General features: G+C 39.6%; 1 protein-coding gene across 2 annotated transcripts in view; it reads left to right on the top strand.

Moving 5' to 3' along the window:
• The window catches only part of KIF16B (kinesin family member 16B), a 302,268-nt gene that overhangs the window by 179,320 nt on the left and 110,121 nt on the right, over window positions 1-12,827 (top strand). The window contains exons 18-19 of one of the 2 annotated variants that reach the window (XM_059897338.1): window positions 12,003-12,035; window positions 12,387-12,440. In XM_059897338.1, the coding sequence (XP_059753321.1) occupies window positions 12,003-12,035; window positions 12,387-12,440 (87 nt within the window). The remainder of the gene's footprint in view (window positions 1-12,002; window positions 12,036-12,386; window positions 12,441-12,827) is intronic. The other variant, XM_059897339.1, reaches the window with a different exon arrangement.

The following is a 12,827-nucleotide window of genomic DNA, read 5'->3' as shown; positions in this document are numbered from 1 at the left end:
AATTACAGTTGTATGAAGTCACTCTACTGTAGGATAAGTTGATTTGAGGGGGAAAAAGGGGAGACTGGGAGTGGGTAGTGTGGCAGTTTCAACTGTCTCTACGAAGCAGCTATTCTTAGCTTTCTAATGCGAGTTTGCATGAACCCTGATGCACGCAGGAATGACTGCAGGGCCTGTCCAGGCAGAGTCAGAGTCTGGATGAATGGCCAGGTTCTTCTTTCATGAGTTTCCCTTTGCCTACCTTGGGGTAGCATCTGGTTTCTGCTCAGCCTTTAAAGAATATCTAGAATGTTGAGGTTCTCAAGGTCAGGGAGATGATTGGATAGGACCTGCACAAACTCTAGCACCCAAATCCAAACTTTCTCTTTAGTCTCCAAGATCCCCCCGGTCTCCTTGGGATTTGCTCTCTGTAAGGTGATTTGAGACTGGCTGGAAAGGAGTTTCTGAGGGTGGTAAGGTGGTAAGAAGCTCGGCCATTCTGGGCTCAACCATTAGAGGACCCACTGCGGTCAAACCCTAATCCCTTGTGAAGGGTGTGGGAGAGGGGAACCCTCTACACTGAGTTCTGGTATTTTCCAGCTCCTTTCCATCTGTCCCTTACCAGACTCTGGACTGAGTCCAAACATCCCAGGCAACAGGCCGGGGATTCTTTCAAAAATGACACATACGTGATCAGAACCAGCTGTACAGTTCGCAGGGCTCAGTGCATAATGAAAATGTGGGGCCTCTTGTTCAAATATTAAGAAGTTTAGGGTGACCACAGTGGAGTATCACGTGAGTGCAGGGCCCTGTGCACCTTCACGGGCTGCCCGCCCACGAGGTCATCTCCGGATTTGATGATAACCTGAAAGCCACGTAGGAAAAATCCAGGCCTCCCCATTGACCAAGAACTTTTCCCTTAGCTGTTCGCGTACTTGCTGAAACTTCCCTTAGCCGCTCGCGTACTTGCTGCAAATGCCCGTGTGGGAGCTGCCTCCGCTTTGGCTCACCCCCGTCGGCTGGGAGCCCCCCCCCCCCCGGACTGTAGATCAGCATCCACGCCCCAGCCACCTCCCCCACAGCTGCCACTCAAGAGTGGGCTGGACTCCAGTAGCCACTTTCCTCCTTTTAGAAAGTGAAATGAGAAGTTCCAAACTCATCACCATTTGGACGACACAGGGACTCGAAATGTATGCTTTCAGTTCATTAAAATTTCTTTCTCTTCCTTTTTCTTGATAATCACAGTCTCACTTTCAATGTAATGGTGTGCACGGAGAAATTCCCACCCCCTTGCTTTTTCGTTGCCAGTGATAACAGGAATATAGATGGCAAGATGTGCAGTTATGCTGGAAAATGGTAGATGTCTTTTAATGCAAAAAAAAAAAGACACCATTTCTCATAAAAATAGGTTGTATGCTGTGCTTTTTTGTTGGCCCTAACACAGTGTGTGTTACTTCCAACTGTCATTTAAAAATGCTAAAAGCGGCTGTAAAAATTATATCCTTTTGTGGTTTTCCTTTTCATTATAACATTTAGGAAATTAGCATTTGGGGCCAAGATGATTCCAGTAAAGTAAGATAGTGAATTACACTTATTTAAAATGAAGCCACATTAAAATACAATAACAGTTGATGTTCTTTCCTTGATATTAACACACATTTATATTTTACAGTCTATTGAGGTTTGCTGTTTGAAATATTATCATTGATTATGGAAGGAGGTGCATTTTAAAGTATGTTCAGTAAATATGTAATATTTAATAGAAACTAAACAGTACCAGCAACAGCTGATATCACCTCATATTTAAAATATAGTCCCTGACATTGTAATTATGACTCTCTCCTCAGACTATTTGGGACTGAGCGTCTTTATGTTGTTTTTTCTTTTTTTTTTTAAACTCTTAATTTTGAGGAAATGGGAATCATTATTTATCAAGGGGATCCTCTCTCTCTGCCTTTAGCTGCTCATCTTCAGCCTCATTTAAGGGCCCATCCTTCTCTGCCAGTCACTGCAGTGTGTGTGGTCTTCCAGACTCTGCACTAAGCTCCTTTATTCACATTCCATACCTATGTCCTGGGTAATTCCTATCTAGATGCTGGTGAATTCCAAGTCTATATCTCCATCCTTGATGACGGCCCAAGTGCTAGATTTTCGTTTGTATCCCCTGCCTGCTGGACTTCTCAATTTGGTTGACCCTGGAATCATTAGATTCAACATGTGTAAAATTGAGCTTACTTTCTTGAAGGCAGAATAGAGATAAATTGTGGGCTCTGGAGTCGATTGATTCTGCCATTTACTGGAGTCGTGGCCATTGCTCGTGTGTAAAATGGGGGAAAGATGGTACCTACCTCACAGGACCATTGTGAGAGTCAAATGCGAGTCCTGAGACCCAGGTGTAGAATGACTCTTTCGTGGATGTTGATACAAATGTTTCGTGGATGTTGATACAGATATTTTGTATGTACGGTCTTGTTTGATGAGATGGATGTTTGTCTTCTTTGAGGGAGGGCTTGTTATTTTCTTCAGAGTTTGTAAAAATTAAGCATCCAAGATTAAGTAACTCATGCTTAGCCTCACAACCACTAGCATTTGTATTTGGACCAGTTGACCTTTTAGCACAGCCTCTTGGCCGTGAAGCTCGGCTTCCCCACCCACTGTGTGACCTGGCCAGAAACCTGAGGGTCGTCTTTGACTCTTTCTTTCCCATCACAACCTCCAACAAAATCCAGCCCATTAGCAGGTTCTCTGAACTGAACCCCTGCGTATCAGAAGATACTGGCATTTCCTTATCCCAGTGATCCTGGGTCCTGCCTCCATCATCTCTTGTTTCCGTGACGACACAGGCCTCCTGATCTGTTTCGTGGCTTCTCCTCTCATCTGTTCTCTGTGGGCTCTCTAACAACCCTGTTCCAAGACACTTTTCTGCCACCATCTTTGGGATCAAGTGCAGAGTCCTCAGTATAACTTCCAAGGCCCTGCACCGTGTGGCTTCTCTTGTCCCGTTGAGCTTCACATCTTGCCTCTCCCCTCACAGGAAGCCAAGACCTGGCTTTATTGAGCTTCTGCATCATGCACGAGGAAGAATGGCACAGCCTAGGTGGAAGTTCCCTTGGGAGGCTTGCCTTGATTCTAGGTCCTACCAAATTCTGAGACCAGCACCCGCTCGGTGTGTTATAACACCGTGTCCTTCCTCATCCTGGCTCGTGACACACTGGGTGTGCCCCTCATGTTTATTCCACTGTCACTTACAGACTGGGAGCCCCATGGGGGCAGGGACATATCTCCCTTCCGGACTTCTGTATCCCCTATGCCTTGCACAGCGCCTGGCACTGTGCTCAGTAAAATATGTAGGTGCTCAGAGTGTCACACTGGAGATGAAGATATTAAAACTCACATTTCATGACTTTCTGAGACCACACAACTCATTAGCAACAATTGCAGTGGTTAGCAGCACAGATTTTAGTACCAAACTGATTCAAGCCCTCCCTCTGCTACTTACCTCATCTAAGCCTCAGTTTCCTGTTTTATAAAATGGGGGTGAGACCTGCTAGGGTTAGGAGAACAAAGTGAGGGTATTGCATGCACAGTGCCCGGCCAAGCACCTGCACGTTGTAAACTGCCTGGTGATAGGTTTTCATTCAAACCTCTCAGAGCAGCATTTGCCTTATGACTGTGCCCTTGTGACACTGTCAGAGCAGAGCGACATTGTCTGCTGATGGTCACATCGAGCTGATGCTCACAGAAAGTGTAAATCAAGAATAAAGACAGTTCTATTAGGAAAATCCTCAGGTTTTGAAAGTGTGTTTTATCCGGTGGTTTGATTTTATTTATTTATTTATTTATTTATTTATTTATTTATTTATTTATTTTTTACATGGATGACCACAACAAAAGCAACAATGATTGCAATTACCAAACATGAAACACACTCATACTATGTCATAGTATTGACATTCAGTCCAGTAATCCTCCACTGTAACAGCTCCTTTACTTTGCAGTGAAAATTGATTTGTATATTCTTTGCCTCTGAGTCCTTGTGGAATTTTTTTTTTTTTTTTTTTTAATTCAGACAGAAAGTCACAAAAATTATACTCATCCTCATCAGTTCACTCAGTCCCATGTAATTAATTTTTTTTTTCATCTTGATCTTTTGTTAGCACTTTTATGAGTTCATCAGTTTTTCATTAGAGTTCTGAAAATGCTTATTCATTCAGTTCAGCAGTACAGTCTGTTACCAGAAACCTGTACTTGTCAGAGTCTTTTCCATGTATTTCTTGAAGATGAAACCCTTTTATAGGAACATATTTGCAAAATCATCAGAGTACACCCAGAACTGTCTGTAAATGACAAAAGACTTAAAAATGACCACGGTTAAAGATTTGATGACAGTTCATAATAATGCAGTTGACAAGAAAATTAGTTATTTCTGAGATATACATTTTAAAGTAATAAATAGGATTATTACTTATAACATTATACCATAACATATAAGATTTTTAGAAATTTCATGTAATGTCTGAAACATTTATATTGACATATTTCCATACATATTTCCATACAAGTACAAATATAAGATTTTTAGAAATTTCATGTAATGTCTGAAACATTTATATTAACATATTTCCATACATATTTCCATACAAATACAAATATGATTTTTAGAAATTTCATGTAATGTCTGAAACATTTATATTAACATATTTCCATACATATTTCCATACAAATACAAATATAAGATTTTTAGAAATTTCATGTAATGTCTGAAACATTTATATTAACATGTTTCCATACAAATAACCCAATGAAAGTTTAGTATTAGTTGTTTTGTTTGTTTTTTTATACTGCAGGTTCTTATTAGGCATCAATTTTATACACATCAGTGTATACATGTCAGTCCCAATCGCCCAATTCAGCACAGCACCATCCCCACCCCACCGCAGTTTTCCCCCCTTGGTATCCATATGTCCATTCTCTACATCTGTGTCTCAACTTCTGCCCTGCAAACTGGCTCATCTGTACCATTTTTCTAGGTTCCACATACATGCATTAATATACGATATTTGTTTTTCTCTTTCTGACTTACTTCACTCTGTATGACAGTCTCTAGATCCATCCACGTCTCAACAAATGACTCAATTTCGTTCCTTTTTATGGCTGAGTAATATTCCATTGTATATATGTACCACATCTTCTTTATCCATTCGTCTGTTGATGGGCATTTAGGTTGCTTCCATGACCTGGCTATTGTAAATAGTGCTGCAATGAACATTCGGGTGCATGTGTCTTTTTGAATTACGGTTTTCTCTGGGTATATGCCCAGTAGTGGGATTGCTGGGTCATATGGTAATTCTATTTTTAGTTTTTTAAGGAACCTCCATATTGTTCTCCATAGTGGCTGTATCAATTTACATTCCCACCAACAGTGCAAGAGGGTTCCCTTTTCACCACACCCTCTCCAGCATTTGTTGTTTGTAGATTTTCTGATGATGCCCATTCTAACAGGAGTGAGGTGATACCTCATTGTAGTTTTGATTTGCATTTCTCTAATAATTAGTGATGTTGAGCATCTTTTCATGTGCTTCGTGGCCATCTGTATGTCTTCTTTGGAGAAATGTCTATTTAGGTCTTCTGCCCATTTTTGGATTGGGGTGTTTGTTTCTTTGATATTGAGCTGAATGAGCTGTTTATATATTTTGGAGATTAATCCTTTGTCCGTTGATTCATTTGCAAATATTTTCTCCCATTCTGAGGGTTGTCTTTTCGTCTTGTTTATGGTTTCCTTTGCTGTGCAAAAGCTTTGAAGTTTCATTAGGTCCCACTTGTTTATTTTTGTTTTTATTTCCATTACTCTAGGAGGTGGATCAAAAAAGATCTTGCTGTGATTTATGTCAAAGAGTGTTCTTCCTATGTTTTCCTCTAAGAGTTTTATAGTGTCCAGTCTTATATTTAGGTCTCTAATCCATTTTGAGTTTATTTTTGTGTATGGTGTTAGGGAGTATTCTAATTTCATTCTTTTACATGTAGCTGTCCAGTTTTCCCAGCACCACTTATTGAAGAGACTGTCTTTTCTCCATTGTATATCTTTGCCTCCTTTGTCATAGATTAGTTGACCATAGGTGCGTGGGTTAATGTCTGGGCTTTCTATCTTGTTCCATTGATCTATGTTTCTGTTTTTGTGCCAGTACCATATTGTCTTGATTACTGTAGCTTTGTAGTATAGTCTGAAGTCAGGGAGTCTGATTCCTCCAGCCCCATTTTTTTGCCTCAAGACTGCTTTGGCTATTCGGGGTCTTTTGTGTCTCCATACAAATTTTAAGATGATTTGTTCTAGCTCCGTAAAAAATGCCATTGGTAATTTGATAGGGATTGCATTGAATCTGTAGATTGCTTTGGGTAGTATAGTCATTTTCACAATGTTGATTCTTCCAATCCAAGAACATGGTATATCTCTCCATCTGTTGGTATCATCTTTAATTTCTTTCATCAGTGTCTTATAGTTTTCTGCATACAGGTCTTTTGTCTCCCTAGGTAGGTTTATTCCTAGGTATTTTATTCTTTTTGTTGCAATGGTAAATGGGAGTGTTTCCATAATTTCTCTTTCAGATTTTTCATCATTAGTGTATAGGAATGCAAGAGATTTCTGTGCATTAATTTTGTATCCTGCAACTTTACCATATTCATTAATTAGCTCTAGCAGTTTTCTGGTGGCAGTTTTAGGATTCTCTATGTATAGTATCATGTCATCCGCAAACAGTGACAGTTTTACTTCTTCTTTTCCAATTTGTATTCCTTTTATTTCTTTTTCTTCTCTGATTGCCGTGGCTAGGACTTCCAAAACTATGTTGAATAATAGTGGTGAGAGTGGACATCCTTGTCTCGTTCCTGATCTTAGAGGAAATGCTTTCAGTTTTTCACCATTGAGAATGATGTTTGCTGTGGGTTTGTCATATATGGCCTTTATTATGTTGAGGTAGGTTCCCTCTATGCCCACTTTCTGGAGAGTTTTTATCAGAAATGGGTGTTGAATTTTGTCAAAAGCTTTTTCTGCATCTATTGAGATGATCATATGGTTTTTATTCTTCAATTTGTTAATATGGTGTATCACATTGATTGATTTGCGTATATTGAAGAATCCTTGCATCCCTGGGATAAATCCCACTTGATCGTGGTGTATGATCCTTTTAATGTGTTGTTGGATTCTGTTTGCTAGTATTTTGTTGAGGATTTTTGCATCTATATTCATCAGTGATATTGGTCTGTAATTTTCTTTTTTTGTAGTGTCTTTGTCTGGTTTTGGTATCAGGGTGATGGTGGCCTCATAGAATGAGTTTGGGAGTGTTCCTTCCTCTGCAATTTTTTGGAAGAGTTTGAGAAGGATGGGTGTTAGCTCTTCTCTAAATGTTTGATAGAATTCACCTGTGAAGCCATCTGGTCCTGGACTTTTGTTTGTTGGAAGATTTTTAATCACAGTTTCAATTTCATTACTTGTGATTGGTCTGTTCATATTTTCTATTTCTTCCTGGTTCAGTCTTGGAAGGTTATACCTTTCTAAGAATTTGTCCATTTCTTCCAGGTTGTCCATTTTATTGGCATAAAGTTGCTTGTAGTAGTCTCTTAGGATGCTTTGTATTTCTGCGGTGTCTGTTGTAACTTCTCCTTTTTCATTTCTGATTTTATTGATTTGAGTCCTCTCCCTCTTTTTCTTGATGAGTCTGGCTAATGGCTTATCAATTTTGTTTATCTTCTCAAAGAACCAACTTTTAGTTTTATTGATCTTTGCTATTGTTTTCTTTGTTTCTATTTCATTTATTTCTGCTCTGATCTTTATGATTTCTTTCCTTCTGCTAACTTTGGGTTTTGTTTGTTCTTCTTTCTCTAGTTTCTTTAGGTGTAAGGTTAGATTGTTTACTTGAGCTTTTTCTTGTTTCTTTAGGTAGGCTTGTATAGCTATAAACTTCCCTCTTAGAACTGCTTTTGCTGCATCCCATAGGTTTTGGGTCGTCGTGTTTTCATTGTCATTTGTCTCTAGGTATTTTTTGATTTCCTCTTTGATTTCTTCAGTGATCTCTTGGTTATTTAGTAACGTATTGTTTAGCCTCCATGTGTTTGTCCTTTTTACGTTTTTTTCCCTGTAATTCATTTCTAATCTCATAGCGTTGTGGTCAGAAAAGATGCTTGATATGATTTCAATTTTCTTAAATTTACTGAGGCTTGATTTGTGACCCAAGATGTGATCTATCTTGGAGAATGTTCCGTGCGCACTTGAGAAGAACGTGTAATCTGCTGTTTTTGGATGGAATGTCCGATATATATCAATTAAATCTATCTGGTCTATTGTGTCATTTAAAGCTTCTGTTTCCTTATTTATTTTCATTTTGGATGATCTGTCCATTGGTGTAAGTGAGGTGTTAAAGTCCCCCACTATTATTGTGTTACTGTCGATTTCCTCTTTTATAGCTGTTAGCAGTTGCCTTATGTATTGAGGTGCTCCTATGTTGGGTGCATATATATTTATAATTGTTATATCTTCTTCTTGGATTGATCCCTGGATCATTATGTAGTGTCCTTCCTTGTCTCTTGTAACATTCTTTATTTTAAAGTCTATTTTATCTGATATGAGTATAGCTACTCCAGCTTTCTTTTGATTTCCATTTGCATGGAATATCTTTTTCCATCCCCTCACTTTCAGTCTGTATGTGTCCCTAGGTCTAAAGTGGGTCTCTTGTAGACAGCATATAGATGGGTCTTGTTTTTGTATCCATTCAGCCAGTCTATGTCTTTTGGTTGGGGCATTTAATCCATTCACGTTTAAGGTAATAATCGATATGTATGTTCCTATGACCATTTTCTTAATTGTTTTGGGTTTGTTTTTGTAGGTCCTTTTCTTCTCTTGTGTTTCCCACTTAGAGAAGTTCCTTTAGCATTTGTTGTAGAGCTGGTTTGGTGGTGCTGAATTCTCTTAGCTTTTGCTTGTCTGTAAAGCTTTTGATTTCTCCATCAAATCTAAATGAGATCCTTGCCGGGTAGAGTAATCTTGGTTGTAGGTTCTTCCCTTTCATCACTTTAAGTATATCATGCCACTCCCTTCTGGCTTGCAGAGTTTCTGCTGAGAAATCAGCTGTTAACCTTATGGGAGTTCCCTTGTATGTTATTTGTCGTTTTTCCCTTGCTGCTTTCAATAATTTTTCTTTGTCTTTAATTTTTGCCACTTTGATTACTATGTGTCTCGGCGTGTTTCTCCTTGGGTTTATCCTGTATGGGACTCTCTGCCCTTTCCTGGACTTGGGTGGCTATTTCCTTTCCCATGTTAGGGAAGTTTTCGACTATAATCTCTTCAAATATTTTCTCTGGTCCTTTCTCTCTCTCTTCTCCTTCTGGGACCCCTATAATGCGAATGTTGTTGCGTTTAATGTTGTCCCAGAGGTCTCTTAGGCTGTCTTCATTTCTTTTCATTCTTTTTTCTTTAGTCTGTTCCGCAGCAGTGAATTCCATCATTCTGTCTTCCAGGTCACTTATCCGTTCTTCTGCCTCTGTTATTCTGCTATTGATTCCTTCTAGTGTAGTTTTCATTTCAGTTATTGTATTGGTCATCTCTGTTTGTTTGTTCTTTAATTCTTCTAGGTCTTTGTTAATCATTTCTTGCATCTTCTCAATCTTTGCCTCCATTCTTATTCCAAGGTCCTGGATCATCTTCACTATCATTATTCTGAATTCTTTTTCTGGAAGGTTGCCTATCTCCACTTCATTTAGTTGTTTTTCTGGGGTTTTTTCTTGTTCCTTCATCTGGTACATAGCCCTCTGCCTTTTCATCTTCTCTATCTTTCTGTAACTGTGGTTTTTGGTCCACAGGCTGCAGGATTATAGTTTTTCTTGCTTCTGTTGTCTGCCCTCTGGTGGTTGAGGCTATCTAAGAGGCTTGATGGGAGGCTCTGGTGGTGGGTAGAGCTGACTGTTGCTGTGGCGGTCAGAGCTCAGTAAAACCTTAATCCACTTGACTGTTGATGGGTGGGGCTGGGTTCCCTCCCTGTTGGCTGTTTTGCCTGAGGCAACCCAACACTGGAGCCTACCCGTGCTCTTTGGTGGGGTTAATGGCAGACTCTGGGAGGGCTCACGCCAAGGAGAACTTCCCAGAACCTCTGCTGCCAGTGTCCTTATCCCCACGGTGAAACAGAGCCACCACTCGCCTCTGCAGGAGACCCCCCAACACCAGCAGGTAGGTCTGGTTCAGTCTCCCCCAGGCTCACTGCTCCTTCCCCTGGGTCCTGATGCACACATTACTTTGTGTGTGCCCTCCAAGAGTGGGGTCTCTGTTTCCCCCAGTCCCGTCAAAGTCCTGCAATCCAATTCCCACTAGGCTTCAAAGTCTGATTCTCTAGGAATTCCTCCTCCCGTTGCCTGACCCCCAGGTTGGGAAGCCTGACGTGGGGCTCAGAACCTTTACTCCAGTGGGTGGACTTCTGTGGTATAAGTGTTCGCCAGTCTGTGAGTCACCCACCCAGCAGTTATGGGGTTTGATTTTACTCTGATTGTGCCCCTCCTACCGTCTCACTGTGGCTTCTCCTCTGTCCTTGGACGTGGGGTATCCTCCTTGGTGAAGTCCAGGGTCTTCCTGTCAATGATTGTCCAGCAGCCAGTTGTGATTCTGGTGCTCTCGCAAGAGGGAGTGAGAGCACGTCCTTCTACTCCGCCATCTTGGTTAATCTCCCCGATTTTATTTATTTTTGACTGTAATTATCTCTAGAAAGACTAAACTGTACCGAAGTCTAAAAATACGTACTAGGAAGCATTCCCAAGGTTCTGTTGATCGTTATATAAAAGAGAATGATCATATATGAACTTTAATGAAACCCTGTATCTGCTTAGTGTAATGGCATATGGATTGGGCTCCAGAACTGGCAAATATCTTTCATATACTATACTTAGGTGATTGATTTCTCTTGGATGGCAGTGCCTGTAATCCACAGATCATTTTCATTTGATAGAAGGATAAATATAACCCTAAATGATAAGTTTCAATGAAGGATTTAATATTCTTATTATATATCACAAACTGGAGCATTGCTCATAAAATGAATGGAGGATGTTTTGGAAGCAGGCTATCGTGGCTTCAAGTCCTGGTTCCACCACATCTTACCATCGTGACCTTGGACAAGTTCTTTCAGGCCTCTGAGCTCTGGGTTTCTCATCTGTTAAATGGATCGGGTACTATGTGCTATCTTCAGGATTTGCTGGGAAGGCAGAGTAAGCAAACGTGTAAATCACTCAGCACTGCCCTCAGTTCTGCTTGCAAAACCCCCCAGACATCTTACTCTCAATTTTAGCCCAAATTAAATTGGTAACAGATCTATTTGAAATTTTGTTAGCTCATTGTAAAGGTAACTGTTGCCAACTTGGATTATCTTATCCAAGGAAAACAGTTGACTGATGAAGTTTTCCATAGTTCAGCTTCTTAGCTGTATTTGCTATCCAGCACAACAGGAAACATTTATGAATTACAGTTCATGCTGTTTAAAAGGTATAGTGAAACCTTGAAGTAATTCAATCTAGTATTTGAGAAAAAGTCAACTTGTTATCAATATTTTAGCGAGTTGTTTTAAAATTCCCAGTGACCTAGCCCCCTTTATTTTGCTACCACTATGGTCAATCTGTTCATAATCTCTGTAACCCCCATGGCTCCAATATCATATAACTACTAACTACAGGAGGATCTTGAGAAACCTCCATACAGTATAACCATTTATAAAGTAGTAAAAATATGAATTTGACTTCTGTGGGCAATTATTATTGGTACTCAGTTATTATTAGTGCTCTAGTTATCATGGGAAGCGTATAAAACATAATACCTAACTCTTTGGAGAATTTGCTTCAAGAAATGATTGGAAAATGTGATCTGTATAAAAAGACGTTTCAATTTGTGCATGGCTATTGGCTTTTAAGTACCTTACTGCTTTTCTCCTGATGTTCCCACAGTTAATTCTTTTCTTAATTGATGTCTGTGCTCTCTCTCTCTCCCTCCCCGGCAGTCTTTTCCCTATAAAAGGACCCATCTGTCTAAGGTAGAGATTCTCCATTTTTATGTACTAATCAGTGGCTAAGCTGCATGGGGTAGGCATGCTTCTCATTTAGAAGTCTCCTTTAACTCTGCTTTTCCCGTACGGTGGTGTTTTGTTTGCTTTCCTTCAAGTAAAATATGTTCTTTTCAGCCTGAATTCAAGCACTCCTAAAGTATGACTAATTTATAATCATAGTCATAGAGCAAAGAATACATTTTAAACTTGCTAATCCATAATGATTAAAAATTGTACTTGACAAACCAATGTTCTTTGTAATATGTAACTACATATAGAGAATAAGAGAGTGAAAAAAGCTCTTTCAGAAAAGTGACTCATTTTCATTTGATTTATTAGACTTGAATTTGAGCGGCAACAGCGTGAAGAACTTGAGAAATTAGAAAGTAAAAGGTAAGCCACGTGGTAGGAATCATAACACCACATTAGTGGGTGGGTGCCTGTGTTGATGTCCTAGACTGAGATCACCTGTGTCTGTGTCATCTCCCTCTGGTTCCGTGTCCATCATTTACATGTCTGATGACTGTAGCTCCTTTTTCTTTAGCTGGTTAGTTTTACTTCACGTTTGAATTTTTTAAACAGCTCATCTTCAAATACTTGTAAGACCAGGGAATAGAGTCAGTAGGCAAATTTAATATACTCTTTAAATATAATACATCAAATATAGACTTGTTTAAATTTAACTAAAAAGTATTTCTTCCTTAATAATATCCTGAGTTTTAAAAAAGCCAAAAGAATGACACTTCCCCTTCTTATGCCTCCTCACTTTTTAAACATCTT

This window comes from Balaenoptera ricei, chromosome 15, assembly GCF_028023285.1.
Source record: "Balaenoptera ricei isolate mBalRic1 chromosome 15, mBalRic1.hap2, whole genome shotgun sequence".
Lineage (NCBI taxonomy): Eukaryota > Metazoa > Chordata > Mammalia > Artiodactyla > Balaenopteridae > Balaenoptera > Balaenoptera ricei.
The sequence above is the reverse complement of the archived record's forward strand: the minus strand, read 5'-3'. Positions and strand labels throughout refer to the sequence as shown.